The sequence below is a fragment of the Zonotrichia albicollis genome, chromosome 9, assembly GCF_047830755.1.
Source record: "Zonotrichia albicollis isolate bZonAlb1 chromosome 9, bZonAlb1.hap1, whole genome shotgun sequence".
Lineage (NCBI taxonomy): Eukaryota > Metazoa > Chordata > Aves > Passeriformes > Passerellidae > Zonotrichia > Zonotrichia albicollis.
Window position 1 is genome coordinate 15,264,607 of NC_133827.1, and position 21,131 is coordinate 15,285,737.

At 54.2% G+C, this 21,131-nt stretch overlaps 1 protein-coding gene, 1 long non-coding RNA gene and 1 pseudogene across 2 annotated transcripts; all 3 read left to right on the top strand.

Moving 5' to 3' along the window:
* The first annotated feature begins 457 nt into the window (after positions 1–457).
* Positions 458–2,804, top strand: LOC141730044 (class II histocompatibility antigen, B-L beta chain-like; annotated as a pseudogene).
* Positions 2,805–2,829: 25 nt separating this feature from the next.
* LOC141730119 (uncharacterized) lies at positions 2,830–6,337 on the top strand. The gene is made up of 3 exons (XR_012581571.1): positions 2,830–3,352; positions 3,479–3,566; positions 5,043–6,337. It is a non-coding gene; the product is annotated as an uncharacterized LOC141730119 (long non-coding RNA).
* A 1,991-nt stretch (positions 6,338–8,328) lies between these two features.
* Positions 8,329–18,642, top strand: LOC141730045 (uncharacterized). The gene is made up of 4 exons (XM_074546682.1): positions 8,329–8,333; positions 8,421–8,518; positions 17,502–17,567; positions 17,720–18,642. Exons 1-4 carry the CDS (start codon positions 8,329–8,331, stop codon positions 18,640–18,642), a joined length of 1,092 nt encoding a protein of 363 aa, XP_074402783.1.
* Positions 18,643–21,131: the final 2,489 nt, after the last annotated feature.

Below are 21,131 nucleotides of genomic sequence, written 5' to 3' on the forward strand. Positions count from 1 at the left end.
GATTTCTTTCCCTTCTCCTTGTGCTGCTGTGATTTGGTTAGTAATAAATTCCCTCCGTGTGCCCAGGCTGGGTCTGTTGTGTCCGTGCTGGATTTGCTGAGGGACCTCTCCCGGTCCTTGTCCCCACGCAGGAATCCTCGGTTCCATTTTCAGTCCCTGTGCGGCTGCGGGGGGCAGGGACAGAGCGGCTCTGGGGTGCGTGGCATCGGGCCAGCGTCACCGCTCGCCACGAGCTGCCCTGAGATGCCGCGCACCCATGGGCACGCATTGCTGGGCTCACCTGAACTCCCACCTGCCCAGCGCCCCAAGGTTCCCCCTGCCCAAAAAACCCCCAGCTCGGGGCTGCAGCGTCCCGGAAAGGCCTCAGCCAATGGGAGCGCAGGCAGGCGGCAATGCAGCCAATGAGAGGTCGGGGCGTTGGATTGCCTCATCGGTTGCCGGGCAGAGCCCGTGGCCGATCGCTGCCCAGAAGCGGCGGCAGCCAATGAGAGCGCGCGGCGCTGCCGAGCCCGCCCTGCTCCGGACTGGCGCTCCCAGCGCAGCGCGGCTGCTTTGGGGCTGCTGCTCCCTGCCCGGCCCCGGCCATGGGGCGAGGGGCGGCAGCTGGGGCCCTGCTGGTGGCACTGGTGGTGCTGGGAGCCCCCCCGGCTGCGGGCGCGGAGCTCTCGGGTGAGCGGGGGGCGGGAGGCGCTGGGACAGGGGAGGAGAACGGGGAAAAGGGGGCGAAGGGGGGAGCCCGGAATGGAGGAGGAGGAGGAGGGGACCCCCCAAAGGGAGAGCGGGAGGGTCTGAGGGGCTGCGGGAGGGGAGGGGGGTGGGAGACGGTGGGGGAGGGGGGGAAAGGGGAGGTGGGACACCAAGTCCCAGCGGGAGGGGGCTGAGGATTGAGGGATTTGTGGGAAAATGGGGACATGGGACCCCAAAAGTGATTTTGGGAGCGGCCGGAGGTGGGAGGGGAGAGGATGTGGAAGGGGACATGGGGGAAGGGCGGCAAAGAGGAAGCGGCAGCGCGGGCAGGAGGGTCCCATGGCAGCCGTGGGAGACAGGGGGTGCGGGGCGGGGATCCGGGGTGGCCCCCGGAGCTCTGGGGGTGCGGAGCGGGGGGCGCCCCCTGAGTTGTGTCCTGCACACACAGGGGTGTTTCAGCTCATGTTTAAGTGCGAGTGTTACTTCATTAACGGCACGGAGAAGGTGAGGTTCGTGGAGAGGTACATCTACAACCGGGAGCAGTTCGTGATGTTCGACAGCGACGTGGGGCTGCACGTGGGGTTCACCCCCTATGGAGAGAGGTTTGCCGGGAAGATGAACAGCGACCCGGCTAGACGGGAGTACTCACGGACTGCGGTGGACTGGTACTGCCGGTACAACTACGACTAGTACACCCCGATCACTGTGGACGCCGAGGTGAGCGCGGGGCAGAGCGTGTCCCCTCCGGCCCTGCCCGGCCAAATCCCTGGAGCCCCTCAAAACCTCCCTGGGAATCTCCCCAGAGCCCCCAGCCCTCCTTGTGCCCATCCCCGTGGCCTCCTGTCCCTTACCAGTCCCTCCCAGTCCTCTCCAATTCATTCCCAATCTCTCCCAGTTTATTCCCAGTCCCACCCAGCCCCTCCAAATCAATTCTCAATCTATTCCGAGTTCATTCACAGTTCAATCTCAGACGTCCACCCTCTCTCCCAGTGCACCCCAGCTGATCCCAGTGTGTCCCCGCTCTCTCTCTCCCAGTGCCCCCCAGCGTGTCCATCTCGCTGGTGCCCCCCTCCAGCTCCCAGCCCGGCCCCGGCCGCCTGCTCTGCTCCGTGATGGATTTCTACCCTGCTGCCATCCAGGTGAGGTGGTTCCAGGGCCAGGAGGGGCTCTCGGAGCACGTGGTGGCCACCGACGTGGTCCCCAACGGGGACTGGACCTACCAGCTGCTGGTGCTGCTGGAACCACCCCCCCCCGGCGCGGGCTCAGCTACAGCTGCCAGGTGGAGCACGTCAGCCTGGAGCAGCCCCTGAGGCGGCACTGGGGTACGGGGGAGCCCCTGGGGGCGCTGGCAGAGCCACTGGGCTGTGCTGGGAGCCACTGGGAGGGAGCTGGAGAGAGCCGGGCTGGGACTGGGAGAGGGGCTGGGGGCTGGGCAAGGGCTGGGAAGGGGTTTGGGGGATGCTGGGGAGGGTGGGATGGGGTTGAAGGGGGCGCTGGATGTGACTGGGAGGGAGTTTGGGGGTACTGGGTGTGACTGGGAGGGAGTTTGGGGGCGCTGGGTGCAAAGGGCAGGGGATTTGGAGGATGCTGGATGCGAGTGGGAGGGACCGGAATGAGCCTGGACGGGGCGCTCGGAGCGCCTTGGTGTGTCGGTGAGAGGTTTTGGGGGTGCTGACCCCTGCGGAACCCCCAGAGATGCCGCCGGACGCTGCCCGCATCAAGATATTGATGGGGATTGGGGGCTTCGTCTTGGGTTTCGTCTTCCTGGCGCTGGGGCTCGGCTTCTCCCTGCGCAAGAAGGTCAGGGCGGGTGCCGGGGGTGGCGTCCCCGCCGGGGCGGAGCGTGTGCGCTCCCGCCGGGGCCCCAGCCCGGTGTCACCCCCTTTTCTCTGCCCACAGAGCTCCTGAGCCGGCGGCAGCCGCAGCCCCTCCCCGTGGGCTCGGGCCCGGCCGGGACCCCCCGCTCCGTCCCCGCTCCGTTGATTTTGGGGGGGTCCCGTGTCCCCCCAGCCCCGCTGGCGCTCTGCCCCCGCCCAGTGCCTGCTCCCAGTGCTCCCAATAAAGCTTCCCAGTTGGGCCCGGGGCCGTTTATTGGGGGCGATGGGGAGGGGTTTGGTGGGGGGGGCGATGGGCCGGATTTGGGCAAAGGGAGGGGGACAAAGGTGGGGGCTGGGCTCGGGGGGAGGGGTCGCTGCCCACGGATGCCGCAGTGCCCGGTGCGGGACGAGCTCCGTGCGCCGCTCCATCTCCATCCCCCGTGGGAGGATCCACGCTGGATAATCCCAGGCGCCCCCCAGGGTCAGAGCCCCCGTGCTGGGAACACACCTGGCTGGGGGTTCCACATCTTCCTGGCCCCCCCGTGGATACCTCGATGAAGGCTGGGAGATCCCGGCTACTTTTCTTGTTTCTGCTCCTCTCCTCATCTCCACCTTCTCTTCCCCCGGTTCAATCGCTCCCCACCCACCGCCGGTTCTCCTCCCACCTCCTTCCCCTGTTCTCTCTCACATCCCCCTCCCCTTCCTCAATGGTTTCTTGAAGGGTCCAGTTCCATCTTTCCTTGGCTACAGCCCTGAGGGCTTTTCCAGCTGACTTCACTACTGCACTCTCAGACTGAGAGTGGGGAATCTTGGTGCTTGGTTTCCACATTCCAGCTGCTTTTGACAGGGTTTGTTTCTGTCCTCAGCTGATTTACCCTCTGTGCTCAGCTCAGCCCTGAGCAGGAGCAGCGCAGCTCCATGGTGGGCACTGCTCACTGGATGGCCCCAGAAGTTGTGACCAGATCTCCTTATAGCCCCAAGGTGGACATCTGGGCCTTTGGCACTGTGACCATCGGGATGGTGGAAGGAGAACCTCCTTACTTCAGGGAAACGGCGGCCATGGTAAGAGGCAAATTCTGCAGTGGCTGCAGAGGCCTGTGAGCACAGGGGGACGCTGCACTGGGAGCAGCAGCTGGAGGTTTCTGCACATGGGAAGGGAATTCCCAGAGGACTCCAGCCCCAACACAGAAGAATATTCCTCAGTCTCCAGCAACAATTTGCTTTGGGATTTATGTTGTTGCAGCTCTTCTGGCTGTGACGATGACCTGAAAATGTGAAGCAAGTGCATCAGGTCTAATGTTATCTTGCAAGAAAACCCCACACCAACCCTACATCCTGCCCCCAAACCCAACAAGATTTCTGCAGGAGCTTCTAAAAGACATTTTGCAAGTTGATCTCCCCCCTGATCCTTCTCACTGGGAAACTCGTCCAAAACCTGAAGATGATTGTTTAACATCCCCATAGTCTAACATGTTTCTTTCCTAGTCCAAGCTACTTTCTCTGTGTCACCAAGCCTGAGCTTTCAGCATCACAAACCTCCTGGTCCTTGCCTGGCAGTTTCTGGGATGGGGTATCAGGAATGCATTTACTTGAGCGTCAGTGGCACTGCAGAGATGCACTTGATGTAAGAATCCTCCAGACAACACTGACTCTAGAAAATGGCCTGTAAAGCTGGTGTCCACATTTGGAGAAGCAAAATGTGCTATTTCTGATGGAGGTTCCTATTGACAGAGTCAGCCAATGCAACTGGCTCTCAAGGCGAGATCATTTGGATGTTGCAGTGGCTGTGGCAGCCCCAGAGTTTGGGTTGTTTGGCTGGCATAGCAAAATGAGCTGTGAGCAGCATCTGTGGCAGGGAGGAAAGTGCCCCTGGAGCTGGGGCTGAGGCCCGGGGTGGATGTGAGCCCGTGTGGGTGTGAAGGGAGCTGGCAGAGCGCTGAGTTTGCTTTCCCTGCAGGCTCGCGCTCGGATCCGGCAGAACGGGAGCCCGCAGCTGCAGCAGCCCCAGCGCCTGTCGGCTCTGCTGCGGGACTGCCTCGAGTGCAGCCTGGAGCCGGACGAGGAGCGGCGCTGGGCTGCCCAGGAGCTGCTGCAGCTGAGGGCCAGGGGCTGCAGGGGAAGCAGCAGCGCCAGGGAGGGGTTTTCTTGTGGGGCCCCCTCCGACAGTCTCCAGTCTGGCTGCGTTCCACACGCAGAGCAAGCAGAATCCTCGCCTGCTGTGGCTTGGCAGGCTCCTTTGGAGCTCATCTGGGCCTGGTGCCCCACAGCGAGCAGGGACATCTTCAAGCAGCTCAGGGGGCTCAGCCTGACCTGTACTTGGTTGTTTCCAGGGAGGAGGCACCTCCCACATCTCTGGGCGCCTTCTGTCAGTGTTTCCTCACTCTGCTGGTTAAAAAATTCTTCCTTAGATCTAATCTGAGCCAGCTTCCCTCTCCTGGGTTTCAAACCATTTCCCTTTGTCCTGTTGCAACAGAGCCTGTGAGGAACTTGACTCTGGAAAGTAACAGTTCATTTCTTTTCTTTGTATCCTTTGGGCAGCACCCATTTTTATCATCAGCCAAGCCTCTCTCCAGCCTGAACCCTGTGATCACTGCAGCGAAGCAACTGAGGGAGCAGCAGAGAAGATGAAGCCCTTGAGGACAGCTTTCGGTTATAGTAGTCAGGACAACTAGTTAGTTATGGTAGTTAGCACTGGTAGTTTATGGTAGTTAGGACAGCCTGTTTGTTATGGCAGTTGTTTGAATAAAAACTCTCTTAACCCTCCACTGCCTTGCCGTGTCCCTTCCTCCTCCCGCTGTGCCTCAGCTGCCCAGAGCAATGTGAGGGGAGAGCGGGCCCAGCCTGGCCCAGAGCTGAGCCCCAGCAGAGCCCTGGCAGAGCCCAGAGCAGCCTCCGCACCTCAGAGTCAGCCTGGAAGGAGGCGCTTGGAGCCTTCTCGGCTGCACCCGGCTCTTGGTTACAAACTGGGTGTGCTGGAAAATGCCACCGGCTCTGCACGAGGGCAGAAGGGGCCCGGGGAAGGCCCAAGTGCTCCATGCAAGGGAAAAACCTGCCCTGGGTTTGTTATAAATAACTGGGTAGTGTTGGCTTTTGCTATTATGTATTGACTTCTGCAAAATATTCTTAATCACAACGAGTTTGATAGAGTACAGTTTGTAATCACTTTTAACTGCTTTTGTTGTAGTATAATTTGTCAGCTTTTTGTGGCCAGTGCCCTGGCCCCTGTGTAGCTCATATCCTCAGAACATCATTTGTGGATGATATTTTAGTCTGTGGACAGAGTGAAAAACATACATTATAGTTTTGGCTTTTGCAAAATATTACAGTGGATGCCAGATGTTGTCCATTATAATGTTAACTTTTGCAGAAGTAGCTGTACTTGTGCAATAATAATGCTTTTATTTTTGTAAATAACTGACAATAACACTTCAGAAATATTTGTGAAATAGCTAATGTTCATTTCAAGTACTCGTGGAAATAGCTAAAACCCTCTGCATGGTCAGATAACATTTCAGGAAGGGATGTGATGAGGACCCCTGCCACTGACCCTTCCACTGTCAATAACTGTCACCTGCTGAAATCACAGAACAGGGGCCCTTGTGAGGCAGTGACACACAGCCCTCAAAACAGCAATCCATGATTCCTGCACGTGCTCCAAAATGGCAAGTTGGGCGTCAACCCAACCTAAAGAATTCCTGGAACATGTAAACGAGTTCAAATAAATGTTTGAATATGTATAGCCATTATGAATATGTATTTGAACAACAAAATGGAAAAACTAGACAAGAAGAGTTGCTGTGGTTAACCGGTGTGCCTCTGGCCATCGCCAAGCACCCAGCGCTGTTACTGATTTGTCCCTTATTATTCCTTATTAAACTTTCAAAAATTCTAAAGAGTCTCCTTTCTCACAAAACCCAAGGTGCTCACCCCTTGTTCTTCCCCCAAAGCCAGGATTTCTCAATCCTAAAGTTCGGATGGAGGAGAAGGAGGCTGCGAGGAAAGGAAGATGCACTGGTGTGGAGTCCCATGGGAGTCTTAATCTCCCACCCATGGAGGACTGGTCCCCAATAAGAAGAGTAGATTTCAAGGTTATGGTGAGAAGCTTGCTTCTCCCATACATCTCTGCAGGCACATGCTGATTTATGGAAAGTTATGTTACCCCAATTGCTCGTTTGCCTAATTACCCTAGTTCAACCCCTGTTACCCATTTGTGGTTAGTCCTTAGAATGTTCTCCCTCTCTGTCCCTCCATTGGCCCTAATTTACTGCATTCCTCTGCCCCTGTTTCCCCATTAGCTGACCCGACCCTTAACCCCTCCTTTGCACCATTTTCCCCCATATCCATTGGACCCTGACCCTCAGCTCCACCCTCACTACTCCATATAAAAACTCCCTGTGCCCTCAGCTTGCGCCCTGTGTTTTTCCCTGGGCCCTGTTCAGCTCTGTGCCCTATTCCTGTACCAATAAACCCAGTTTGCTGCAGATCATACCCAGACCCATCCTGCCGACTTTGTCAGCTTTATAAAGCAGCCGTGAGCTTCGGGCTCCGGAGTGCCGGACGCTCCAAGGGCCTCGGCAGCTCCAGGACACTCCAGGCTGGGACAGTTAGGCAGGGCAGGAGGAATCACTGCCCCTTTCCCCTCTCTGCTGCTCCATCTCCCAGCCCAGCATCGCTGCAGGACAGCCTCACTGCCAACGCCATCCTGCCAGGGATGGACTGGGGGATCTCCTTCCCCTTCCCTCTGCTATGGAGGCAAATCCCATCTTCTCCTTGTCCACCCTCCTTCTTCTCCTCATTCTGTCCTTCATCCATCCACGTTCCTTTCCCATCTCCTTCTCCCTTGTTCCTTCCTCTCCTCCTGCCTTTTCCTTTGCCCTTCTCCCTGTCTCTCCCTCTCCTTGTCCTTCCTCCCCCAGGCACTGAGCTGCAGACAGAGACCAGGGAGAATAAATCCCGGTGACAGAACCTCGTGGAAGAGGCCATTTGGAACGGCTCCACAGCACAGGAATCCAACGGGGAGGAAAAGTCCCCAAGATCCCACACGAGGAGGGGCTGCAAACCCAGCCTGGGGAGCTGTGAGGAGGTAAAACCCTCCCTGTGCTGGGAAGGGTGTGGGGAACGTGAGAAGAGCTTCAGGCAGAGCTCAGCTTATTCCTGGCTCCACCAAAAACGGCAGTGACAGATGCAGAGATCCACGGTGCTCCAGAGATCCCCCTGTAGATCCACGAGGATGCAGAGAAGTTCCTGGAGAAGTCTCTGGTGGGAGAGAGCCCAGGGTGCAGCAGGGGAACGACTCCTGTCCCTGAGCAGAGGGAGAAGCCCCGGGGCATGAACTGAGCCCGGCCCCATTCCCTGACTGCGGCACTGCCGGGGTAGGAGGTGCAGCTGGAAGGAGGGAGGCATGGTGGAAAGCTGCATTTAAGGCTCTTCACTTACTTCTCATTATCCTGCTCTGAGTTTTTGGTGTTTTCTGTCAGAAATCTCTCCCACCCCCCACTCATCCACAGGGGTTTGGGGCCGTTTTCCCTTTTTGGGGGAAATCAAAACGATGCACTGATGCTCCTAATTAGGGGCAGGAGAAATGAGGCTCCAGGGCTTCCCGCTGAGCCGGAGCCACCGGAGCCGCAGTGCTGGGAAAGCCGTGCCGGGAGCTGCGGAGAAGTTTGTTTGTGTTTTCAGCTCAATCCCACTCGATCCCAGGCCCGTTCCAGGGCTGTTCCTCAGCTCCGGCTCTGCCCTCACGCAGCCCGGGGGGGGGAGCCTGAGAGCACGGGGCGGGGCTGTGCTGTGTGCAGAGCCCGCCCCTGGCTGGGATTGGGCGATGATGCCGTCAGTCGTGGTTGTGGCGCGCTGATTGGTGGGAGCGGGGCGGATCAGGGCCCCGGTGGCGGGCTGAGGGCAGCCGTGGCTGGGCAGTGGCGCCGTTCTCGGAGCGTGTGTGCGGTCCCGCAAGTGGCGGCAGCGGCCGGAGCGCGGTGAGGCGGCGGTGGAGCTCGGAGGCGGCCGCAGCGCAGGTGGGAGCCGCGCTGGGTTGTGCGGGGGCTCGGGGCTGGCTGCGGGCCTCGGGGACGGCAGGGGGCTCGGGCGGGTTCGTTGTGCCGCGTCCGGCCCGTGTTGCCGCTGGCGTGAGGGCGCTGCGGGAGCGGCTGCCCGCGGTCTCCTTGCGGCCGCTGCCTCGGCAGGAGCTGCTGCCGGAGCAGCGCTGGCTCGGCCCGGTTGCTGTGGCTGGGACAGAGGGGGCTGCCCCGTGCTCGGGGCTGTGCAGGAAATTTCCGTTGCCGGAGGTTTCTGTGCCCAGAGGAGTCCTGTAAAAGTGACTTTATTGCTGAGCAGAGGGAGAGGCCGTGGGGCATTTGCCGTGCGCTCTCTGCCATTGTTGTAGTTCGCAGCCTCCTTTTTATCCTCATTTTCCCGGCTGTGTCTCCCTCTCCCTTTGCCCACTGGCTGAGGTACTTGGAAGGTTCAGACCTCCCGATCGGCCAACTGCACGTCCTCGTTATTGTGCATCCCCACTTCTGTAAAACAGCCGATATTCACGGCTCTGTTAAGTTTTTATTCTTGTCGAAGTTCAGGAATTTAGTGGGACTTTGTCTGAGTAGCGGTCCGTGTTAATTAGTAAGAGTTTTTGAAACTGATGGTTTCTCCCTTCCTTATCTACGACTCCCTGACCCAATCTCCGGGAAGATTCGCTCAGTGAATTTTTTTTTTTCTTTTTTCCTTACTGAGTCTTCTTTGGTTTGGGATTATTCTCAGTGCCCTCATTCCCAGTCCTTCTGTAGCCGTTTCTGGATCAGGAGGCCTGGCTGCCATTCGCATCCCCTCGCTCAGCTGCTGAATGAGCTGCACTCTCAAGGTGTAGAGCATGGTAAAAAGATGTTGTTGCTGCAGCACATCAGAGGAGAAACAGCATTCGTTTAACACATAGTCTGCCAGGGAGCCACAAAACCGTGTCCCATTCCCATTCTTTCCACGTTTGGACTGGTAGATGAGCTGCTTTCTTCTTTCCTTTGTTATCTGTTTCATCACTTTTCCTTTGTGATCTATTTGCCAACAGCAGTTTGAGTCATTTAATTTTCCACAAACTCCTACTCCTTCTGATAACAGATGATCTGATCCCATCCCATGGTGAAGTGTTGTGTTCCTCATTTCAGTGGATCGGTCGGCAGGAAGGTCAGGAGCTGGAGCTGTCTGATTGGTTATTATTGCAAAGGCAGCTTGTAATCTAATGATGCCATTGAAATGAGAAATGGGTTCTGTGGCTCCTGGTATGAATTGATTCGAGTTCCCAGGGGCTGGTCCATGGTGTTGTAGGATTTGTTCTGCTGGCCGTTCATCTTTTACCCCTTTTGGGGGCTCCATTCAGCCAAGACTTCATCAATTTACCACTTTTCTCTAATTGAATCATGAAATCCTTGGATTCCCAACTGATTTCCCTGAGCTTGTGGCAGCAAGAACATCTCTGCTCTAATATACCCTGTATAACACAGACAGTGACAACACATGTTGGAGTGGGCAGAGGGATGATTCCCCCCCCCATTTATTTAAAGTGAAGTTTTCCCAACGTTGTCCATTTGCTCTTTCCCTTTGCAGCTTCACCTGTTTCTGTTGCAGGGTCAGATATCCTCCCCCTGGGCTCTGCCTCCAGCTGTGCAAATTCCATCAGTGCCAGCAGGCAGAGCTTGGGGTGAGGGGCAGAGGAAATCAGCCCAATTCCTGCCCCAGGCAAGAGACCCAGGTGCATTGTCCACACTTTGCCCAGCAGTGTTCATTTGCATTTCTAAAGCTCTTCTGCAGGCTGCCTGGAATGAAGCTTCCCTTCCTGCTGCTGGGCAATGTTGATGTTTTGTTGCTGGTCATTATCTCTGTGGGTATCTTTTGTGCTGTTCCCAGTCTGTTCAGGTGTTAAACTCATCTCCATTGAGTGGTGTAACACCCCTTGAAAAAAACCTTTAAAATAATTTCCCTAAGGCAAAGAAAACCAAGCCTGAGTAGAGAAATAAGGTTTAAAAGAACCGAAATCGGTACATTTTGCAGCAGTGCAATGGCAGGCAGCCCAGAATGTGGGTGTCAGTGAGCCCCAGAGTGGAATTGTGCCCTGGTGTTCCCCAGCAGCTGTGGCAGTGCAGGCCCAGGCAGCGCTGAAGCTGCAGCAGTGGCAGCAAGGCTTGGCCCCAGTGGCTGGAGATGGCAGAGGAGGGTGGCCAGGATTGCAGAGGATTCCAGCCGAGGATCTGTGGGCAGGCGCAGGGGCTTGGCCCGCTGTGGAGCCCTGGCTGCTGCTGCGTTGACTTCAGGGCAGGCTCAGGGGCGGCCTCCCATCCTCCTGCTGCGGGCGGGAAGTGCAAATCTCCGGGGCTTCAGAACCCTTGAGGCCAGGCTGAGGGGTCCCCCCGTGTTGAGCTGTGCTGGCGGCTGTTTCTGGCCTCAGGGACACTTGGCATGGGCCCCTTGGCCACCAGTGGTGCTGCTTTGCACTCCTTGGGCAGGAGCCGATGTCCTGGCTGGGTGTTGGCAGCAGCAAAGTGCCAGGGCAGGCTGTGTGCCAGCCCAGCTTGCTGTGGGAGAATATGCCTTGATATCTGCTCCAGTGGTTGCTGAAGCAGTGAGAATTGCTTTTGCCCCCCTGTTAGGTGCCATGGTTTCAGCAGAACATATAGAAGCCTTCCTGCTCAGGGCATTTCAGTGCCAGGCTCTCACAAGCACCCACAGCTGCGTGGGTTGAGCTGAGCATGGGGCGGTGACCTGCGCTGTGTCTGATTCCCCTTCCTTAATAACAGCCTGTCTTGTAGCTCTTTTCCCTTCTGCTGCCCCTGCAGAGCCATCCACGAACACATTTCCTCCCTCAGACCAGGGAATGTCCCATCAGTCTGTCCCAGCCTGGGTCTGGAGCTCTGTCCCTGAGTGCAGTCCTGGGTTCCTTGCCAGCCCCTCTCCAGGCTGTTCAAACAGGAGGCTGGGTTAAACCCTTGCCCTGTCCTCAGTTCTGAATCCTCCTGTGCCACTGAACAAGTTTCATACTGTAATAACTGAGCCCTGCTCATCCATGTAGAGGCTCTTTTGGTAGTCAAAGATTTACCTTGATGCCAGACTTGAAATTTAGGAGATCCTCCTGCTGTCATCAGTTTTCAGGCCTCACCTCCCATGAAAGCTGTGTCTGCACAGTTCTGCAGACAATGAGGCCACTCTGTGGCCCCTGGGTTAAGCATTTCAGCACCAGAATTCCTTTGGCAAGAACCTGTTTAACGTCCACTTATAATTCAGCTTCTTTTACCCTGTCTGGAAGGCCCAGGCCAGCCGCCTCAGTTAATCTTCATTTTAACACTTGAAAATTCTGTGTTTCCTCCTGCTGTGTATCCATCCAGTTTGTTGACTGGCAGGATAGGAGTGTTGTAGGGAGACATCCTTGGCTCAAAAAGCCCTGCCTTTAACAGGGACTCAATACCAGGCTGTGAGCCTTTCCTTCCCTGTCTTGGAACAGGGTATTTCTTGTCCTGGTTGCTTTAAAGTAATTTGTAGAACTTCCATATCTAATTTTCCCTCTTTCCCTGGGGCTGCCCACACTTTGGGGTTCACTTCAGCATGGGCCTTGTCAGATTTTGGCACAAAGGTAGAATAGAACTAGCCTCTGTATCCCTTTTAGAGTATTAATATCCAGCTCTCAAATTCCTTCCTGTTTAATTACAATCACAGGAGGAAGAAAAAACAATTCATTTAATTCAAACCTAACCCCCACATCTTCTAATAGTGGTTGAACAAATCATACCTGCTCATCTTTCCCACTCATTCCCTTAAAAATTAAAATATTCCTTTACTACTTTCCCCTTTACGTCTAAGATTCAGAGTGCACTGAGAGGCCCCTGTGTCCATCAGAAAATGCCTCCTCTCAATGCAGACCCACCCTGAATGTTCTCCAGGGCTCCAGTGTGGAGGGTCCCTGGTGTGATGGGAGCTGTGACAGCCCTGCCAATCCATGTCCATCAAGGGGTGGACTTGCTGGTGCTGAGGGTGCTGCTGTCTGTGCTTGCAGTGTCCTTGTGCCCTGCAGCTGGAGCCCTGGTTCCTTGCCAGGGGCTGTTTGGGTGGGCTCTCCCCTGCCGAGGAGGGCAATGCCTCTGCCAGGTGCTTGTGGCCGAGCCGTGCCCTGGGTGCTGGGGCCCCCTTGGGCGCTGGGGTTGATCCCTCAGGGGCTGTAGGAACTGTGCCCTGGCCTTTGCCTTCAGCTTGGCCTTTTGCTGCTCCCTTCTTGCACTCACCTGCTGTGCCTTTGTGCCCAAGTGCTGCAGGGCCTTCTTGTGCCCCTCCTGCAGCCCCCTCAGTGCCTGTGGGTGCTTGTCTTGCTTTACAAGAGAGGTGTCTGCCAGGGAAGGCAGAAAAAGACTCTCTTGGAATGGAGAATGCAAACCCCCTCCCTCTTAAATTTTAGACTAGTGAAATGAAGGGGCTCTCAGGCAAAGATATGGGAATAGGAATACCAGTTCTTTACTAGTGTGTATAATAAAGCAAAGAAACAGCAACAGCTGCGGCACTGACAGCAAAGAGAGCCCGGAGCCAGTCCCGGCCTTTGGGCTGCGGCGCTTTCCCCTTGGGTGCAGTTCCGGGCACGGCCGGCAGGGGCGCTGGTGGCTCCCGCGGGGCGGGGCAGCGCATCCCTCCCATGGGAACCTCTCTGAACGGAAATAAAGCAATCCCTTCATCTAACTCTTTCACTTTTTTACCTTCTATAGCCTTTCTCCCGTGTTTTGGGAATGAATTTGGAGAGGGCTATCTTTTAACTGAGCTCCTAGTGTTTTGATAAGGTGATTCCTGTAGAGAGAGAGAGAGTTTCCCTGAACAGCCGGAGCTGAGGTTACCACGGGGATGTAACTCAGAGCAGGGCGGGGTCAGGGGAGGATATCCCGCCGAGGCTCGGTAGGAGTGTGGGCAGGGTCTGCAGCCGGAATCGGCAGAGGGGGATCTTCCCGTGGAGCCCGAGGCGGAGCGTGGGCAGCCCCCACATGGCTGATGGCGGCTGATCCGGCAGCTCCCGGCAGAGCAAAGGCAGGTGGGAGAGCCCGGCAGCAGCGGCGGTGCCCAGCGCAGGTGGCACGGGCAGGGCAGCCGGGGATGGGATGGCTGGGACCCCCCCTGGGTGCGGTGGGTGCGGTGACCTCGGAGCAGGCGGCAGGACAGAGCAACCCCCATCTTGCCCAGCATGGGCGGCAGAGCGGCCGCGGGCCAGGCAGTGGGAGCAGGGCACACAAATTGAGCGACAGCGCCGGGGCAGGTGGAGCTGCCCTGGGCAGTGAGGCCGCACCTGGGATGGAAAGCGGGGCAGGCGCAGCTGAGGCGGGCAGCGAGCCGGGACCGGGACAGGCGCCTCGGCCGCGAACGGAGGGGGAAAGAGCTGCAGAGGATCCCACTCTCTTTCTGAATTTTCCTCTTGTTCCCTTCTCTTTCATTTTCCCTTTTTCTTTTCTTGTTTTTTCTCGGGGCATTCTGATACTTCAAGGATTTTTATTCTCCTAAAATCTCCTGTCTAACATATGGCATATTCTCTTTCTTCTACATTAAATGGGTTTTTTTAACAAATAAATCCAGAGCCTAGCAAATCCAAACTTCTGCTTTGATACTTTGAAATGGTCGATGAGCTAACTCAGGACCTCCTAATGTTGTTTTTCGCATCACCTTTTTATTTATCCTTTGGCAAATTACGGATACATCCTAAATCCAAAAATGCCAGTGCACCCATAGTTCCTTAAAAAATGATCACACAATGCTTGAGTACCCCAGTGGGTTTTCTGATGCCTGTCTTCTAATACTTGCCTAGAAGCACATTTTATTAAGTAATTGTCTTCCATCAAGAAGTTTCCATTTCCCTGATTTATCTTGTTCATTTCCTGTCTTGTTTAATTCTTTTTTTTCAGCTTCCCTGAACTTTGGAATTTCCATGTTTTCCTTGTTTACTGTTAATATTAACATAACTCATTCAGCTCCATTTTCTGCTGCATCCTTAGCTTTGTGATTTGCCAAATTATTTCTTCCTCTTTCTGGGGTCTTTCCCTTTTGGAGTTCCATAATATGTACTATAGCTATCTCTTTTAGGTGATTGTAATGCCTCTAAAATAAGTTCCTCATGTACTAGTCCTTTTCTTCTTGAATTAAGTAATCTTTTTCCTTTCCAAATTTTTTACAGGTATGTACTACTCTAAAGGCATACCTTGAATCAGTATACATAGTTCCTTTATTTTGTGTTAAATATTCTAGTGTTCTTTTTAAAGTATATAATTCACAAGTTTGAGCTTACTAGTTTCAGGTTAATTTCCCTTTTTCCATAGTTTGCATCTTTTTCCCGTCCATTACTACATACCCTGTATTTTCTGCTTTTGTCAGGAGGTGTATCTCTGTTAGCTAACATAACTCCCAAAGGACTAATTTTTTTTCTTTTTTGTCCCCTGTATCCACCTTACTGGTTTTCTGTCTCATTTTTCAAGATCTTATCTATTCATCTTCTGCCTCTGTTTCTGTTTCTTTCCCGCCCTCAGGACACAGAGTGGATCCCTGTTGACAGAGAATCGTGGGTCCCTGTGGCCCCCCCTCGCCTTGGGGTGGCCTCTGGGTCTCAGTATCTCCGGGCCTCCTGGGAGGGCCCTGACTCTGCTGCCTCCGGTCCCGTTCCCCTGTGAGGCTGATTTGTGTGTCACTCACACTCTTTAGCCACGGCCCCCTCACACGCCCTGGGGACAATGGCCCGTTTGCAGGTCACCTGTACCTTATGCCACAGCCCTCACACGCCAGGAGAACAATGGCTTATTTGTGGGTCACACACTCCTCTTTCCACAGCCCCCCTTCCCACCCGCCTGGGAAGCTGAGGCTGATTGTGTGTGACTCACTCTCACACACAACAAGACAACAATAAGGTACCTTTTGTTATAAATGATCAAATCGAGAGCCAAACTTATAGGAAAATTTAGCAAAGATTTATTAATTTATCTGTGAGACTGAAGTTCGGTCATCCACACTACCACAGCCAAGGGTGAGCATCGAGCCCGGGTTCGGTGCTGGGTGGACACGGGTCTGACCTGCGAATGTCAGAGTCTCCCCCTGTTCACAAATGCTTCCTGACGCAGCGAGTTCTTTTACAGTTTATTCTGCTCGAGGCAGAGATGACCGAATGTTCTTTGTGTCTCTTCCCATGCATAACCTTGGCTTTACCTGTGCAGAGGTGGACAAAGACTCAGTCCCGGTGTCTGATGTTGTCAGTAGACTCCGGGGAAGTCAGCATTCACATGCATCAGAGTGGGGCTGTGGATCATTGTGGTAGCTGTAATGTCGAGGCGTTAATCACTCTTGGCTGGACCTGGTGACCCGGGGAAGCCAGCGATTATCGCCCTGGAAGCTTCTATTCTTTCATTAAAAACCCCGATGTTTATCTCAACCAACTCCAGGAACTGGATGTATATGAATAAGACACTGCTCATGGCCAGGATGGTCAAAAGACATAATGTGGCTTTTACAATATTTTATACATTAATAGCATTAATTATCTGTACCATATACTACACTTTCACATCACCTATTACAAGTTTAGGTGTTTCTGGCCAGTCCTGGTGCTCTTGGATATCCCTCAAGCCAGCTGTGCTGTCCAATCCCAGATGCTCTTGAGCATATCCTCAATCCGGCAGAATTTTGCTCAACCGTGGATGCTCTTGGAATTTTAATTCCTCAACCCAGCAGGTTTTAATTCTGGATGCTCTTGGGCTCTCTTATCCCTCAAACCAGCAGAATTTTTAGGAGCCCCTTTTGTCCCGTTTCCTAGTGGATTTGGCTCGGAAACTCCTCTGCTCCCTTGCTCCGAGGGGTCCAGCCCCTCTCTGAGACCCAGTCCCAGTTACCCCGGGGGATTCTCTCACTCCTCTTATCACTCGCTGTGTCTCTTTACTGGCTGCTTCCCTCGAGGAAAGTTGGAAACGCAGCGTGGGAGACTCCAGCACTCACTTGGCAGGTCTGGGACAACCAGCCCTCGTCTCATTCACAGCCCAAAGCAGAGAATGAGGGGAGAAGGGAGCCCGGGAGCCCAAACAGCCCCGGCATCCCGAAAGGGGGAGAGCAAAGCGGGGGAGCTTTTGGCATTGCTGGGACTGCCAGCAGCCTGGGCAAGGTGGGCACCGAGGAGAAGGGGGACCCCCAATCCAAGCGTGACCCCAGCAGCTGGGACAGGGGGAACCCCCGAACACCAGAGGGGAGGAACCAGGGATGGGGAACTCCTGGGAGGCTTTTTCAGGGCTGAATCTGGGTGTTTGGGAGGTTTTTGTGGAGCACTGATGGCCGGTGACTTGTAGAGATGGACTTGGGCAGAGCGACCTTCAAATTCAATGTGTGTTGGGGAAGAAGGAAAGCCTTATAAATACGATTGTCTGGCAAAAGATTTTGTGAACATAAAAAGTATAAGGAAGATTGAAATGAAAGCAATATCTGAGATACCTCAGTTAGTGATCAACTGGAAAACAATGGTGTGGCCCAACTGAAGGTAATCCCCTTTTGATGAAACAATTCCCTCTGCTCGCAGACAGATCCAAGGGTCAGTGCGGACCCCACTAGCTCAATAAAAGGGGTCCAAAGAGGAGTTTTTAGAGTTTAAAATGTAACATAGTATTGTGATGTAATGATTTTTACAGGCTGTATGTAAATGCTATAGTATTTGTATCTTGTACTAGATTGGTTAGTGAGAAATAGAAAATTCAACACAGAAGAAGATTTAGTATTGTAACAGGAACCTTACTCTCTTACGCTCTTCTCCTCTTATTCTGTTACCCTCTCATCCTCTCTACCCCTCTCTTCTCTCGGGCCTGCTCCGAGCTGTGCCTGGCAGCTCCCAGCAGGGCCCTGCACCCAGGCCCTTTGCAATAAACCGCAAGTTCCACGCCCTGGCTGCAGAGCTCTCTCGTCTCCGTCCGTCCCGACCGTTCTACCCCCCGACACTCCTACAAACGCTCTCATCCCTTGTTTTCCCCAAACCAGGATTGCCCATTGCCAGCCCCAGGGAGGCTGCGAGGAAGAGGAAGATGGCCCGGGACACTGAGGCAGGTGAGGAGGAAGTCAGTGCCCCTTTCCCCTCTGTGCTGCTCCATCTCCCAGCCCAGCACGGCCCTGGCTGCAGCTCAGCCCTGGGGGATCTCCTTGCCCTTGCCTGTGGCACGGAGGCAAATCCCATCCTGTCCTTGTCCTTCCTCCCCCAGAGCAGGAGCTGAGCATGGAGAGCAGGGAGGACAAATGCCCGCGGCAGAACCTGGTGGAAGAGGCCGTTTTGAGCGGCTCCACGGTGCAGGAAGCCAATGGGGAGGAAAAGCCCCGGAGATGCCGCACGAGGAGGGGCTGCAAACGCAGCTGGCGGGGATCTGAGGAGGAAAGAGCCAGCCTGGGTCAGGAAGGCGGCCAGAGACGGAGCCAGAGCTCGGAGCTGGTGCTCCATGAGCAGCTCCATGGTGGGGAGAAGCCCCATACGTGCGAGGAGTGTGGGAAGAGCTTCAGGCAGAAAGGCGACCTGATTGTGCACCAGAGGATCCACACTGGGGAGAAGCCCTACGAGTGTGGGGAGTGTGGGAAGAGCTTCAGCCAGAGCTCCAACCTGATCAGGCACCAGAGGATCCACACTGGGGAGAAGCCCTACGAGTGTGGGGAGTGTAGGAAGAGCTTCAGCCAGAGCTCCAGCCTGATTGTGCACCAGAGGACCCACACTGGGGAGAGGCCCTACGAGTGTTCCAAGTATGGGAAGGGGTTTAAGACCAGCTCCAATCTCCTCCAGCACTATCAGAGTCACAGAGAGGAGAGGCCCTTCCAATGCCCCTACTGCGGGAAGGGATTCAAGTACAACTCCCACCTCATCAGACACCGGCGCATCCACACTGGGGAGAGGTCCTACGAGTGTGATAAATGCAGGAAGAGGTTTCAGGCCAGCTCCAATCTCCTCCTGTACCATCGTATTCACACAGAAGAGAGGCCCTTCCGTTGCCCTGACTGCGGGAAGGGATTCAAGTGCAACTCCCACCTCGTCACCCACCGGCGCATTCACACTGGGGAGAGGCTCTACGAGTGTCCCCAGTGTGGGAAGAGCTTCTCACAGAGCTCTGCCTTGACCCAACACCAACGGAGGCACCACTAAGGGAAGCCCTGTGAGTGCCCCGAGTGCGGGCAGAGCTTCGTGCGCTGCTCCAGCTCCATCCCCCACTGGAGGAGGCACTTTGGGCACAGCCCTGGTGACTGACATTCCCTGTGATCCATGTTGGGAACACACCTGGCTGCTTCGCCTTTTGGTTTGGCCTCTGCTTCACCTTCATCCTTTAAAAACACCCAAAACTGGATTAAATGAAGGAAATTGATCAAATAGATAGATCTGAAGTTCCATAATTGCTGAGTTGTTTTAGAGGGAATTTAGTATTTGGGGACACGTTCTGTGCGGAGTGCTGCTGTTGCTAAGAGGCAGGAATTTGATCTCACCCTTCTTGTGTTGCTAAGAACTCCTCCCCTGACCCCAACCCCAACTCCACCCTTGGGATACCCTATAAAAACTCCACGGCTCTGCCTTTGCCCTGTCTTTGGGGGATAAGAAATGGATTCCCAAAGGATCAGCCCTTTTTCCACTGGATTACAAAGGATCAGCCTCATTCTCTACTGGATTCCTAGAGGATCAAGCTTTTCCCACTGGATTCACAGAGGATCAGCGCTTTTCCACTGAATTCCCAAAGGATCAGCTCTTTTTCTACTGGGTTCTCCGGGGATCAGCCCATTTCACACTGGATTCCAAGAGGATCAGCCTTTTTCACTGGATTCCCGGAGTATTCTCACACTGTCATTGTTGTTTTTTTGTTTTTACTACTGCATTTGTATTTTTAATTTTTCCTAATAAAGAACTGTTCTCTCTACGCCCATATCTTTTCCTGAGAGCCCCTTAATTTCAAATTATTATTCTTATTATTCTTATTATTATTATTATTTATCAATGGGAGGGGGTATATATTTTCCATTCCAGTGGAGGCTCCTGAAATGGGGAGACACCCCCAAGGTCGGGCCATGTAAAATAGTTCCGGAAATATGTAGATTAGTTTTTGGATATGCATGAGGGTCTATGAATATGCAACAGACTGATGTAATAAAACCAGAATAATTAAGGGATGTCCCCGAAAATAACTGGGGGGTCTTGGTGGCCATAACAACCTTTGCTCGAAGGTCCTCTCTCCCCTTACATCAGCTTGTTGCCTCTTCATCGACTTTTTGTGTAACCATAAACTGCTTCACCTATTCCAGGAACAAAATTGGCTTCATCTGATTTGGGGGTCCCATCCCCCTCCCAGGTAAATTTGGAGTGTCCACTCCCCCTCCCAGCTCAGTTTTGGGATCCCATACCCCTCCAAGCTTTATTTGGGGGTCCCATTCCCCTCCCACCTCAATTTGGAGGTCCCATTCCGCTCCCAGCTCAGTTTTGGGGTCCCACCCCCCCTCTTTTCCCTGCTCTCTCCTTTCCGATCGTTCCCCCAATCCCCTCCCCCGTGTTTGGTTTTGGGGGCTCCAGGCCCCTCCTGGTCCGTTTTAGGGTCCCGACCCCATTTTGGATTAATTTGGGGTCCCCAGCCCATCCCCAGGGTCACCTTCCCCCCCTCCCCAAATTCCGCTCCTGGCAACTGATGAGTCATCAGCGAGACACGCTCTGATTGGCTGGAAATTACCCCGCGCGGTCTGTGATTATTTACCGCAGTGAGAGGCCTTGTTCTGTGGCTGGCAACTGATGAGTCAGAGTCGGGCAGGGCGCTGATTGGCTGAGAATCGCTGAGCGGGGCCAATGCTCTGAATTTGTGCCCAGCAAATGGATCGTCATCAGTGCCGCGTGTTCTGATTGGTCGCGATCTGTTTTAGGGTGGGGACCAAAAGAACTGGTATTTCTTGGGGTTTCTTTGGGTTTATTTAGGCTTTGTTTGTGGTTATTTATGGACTCTTTAGGGTTTCTCTTGGGTTTTACTTGGTTTATTTCTGTTTATTTGGTGTTATTTGGAATTATTTGTGTTTATTTGGAAGTTTTTGGGTTTACTTGGGCTATTTGGAATTATTTGGGGTTCTTGGGAGTTATGTTGGTGTATATGGGATTTTTCTCGGTGTACTTGAAATCATTCGGGGGTTTTTGGGTTTAATTTGGTTTTCTTTGTTCGTTTTTTGGGGGTTATTTGGATTTTCTTGGGGTTATTTGGGGCATTTTCAGGTATTTGGGATTTTTTGGGGGTTCTTTGGGGTTTATTTCGAGTATTTGGGGGTTATTTAGGTTATTTGGGGTCATGTGGGGTCAAAAAATCCGGGAATGTTTCTCCTGCAAAAATCGGAAATTTTTCCTTAAAAATCTAAGTTTTTCTCCAAAGAACCAGGAATGTCCCTTAAAAGACCCGGACTTTTCCCAGCCAATAGCAGCGCGCCCCGCCCCAAACCAACCAATCACCGTGGGTCTCCCCTCAGGAACACCGGCCTCCCCGTGCGCCTGATCCATCCAGTCACCGCACGGCTCTCACGCGGCGAACCAACCAATCACTGCACGCACCCCACAGCTACTCCCGGCTCTCTTGAGCTGAACCAACCAATCACCGTGCGTCTCCCCTCGGCAACTCCTGC

Excerpts from the sequence above, each read along its gene's own strand:
- LOC141730045 (XM_074546682.1), top strand. Across the intron at positions 8,519-17,501 it reads CGGAGGCGGCCGCAGCGCAG|GATTGCCCATTGCCAGCCCC; the intron begins GTGGGAGCCGCG and ends TCCCCAAACCAG. Across the intron at positions 17,568-17,719 it reads GGCCCGGGACACTGAGGCAG|AGCAGGAGCTGAGCATGGAG; the intron begins GTGAGGAGGAAG and ends TTCCTCCCCCAG.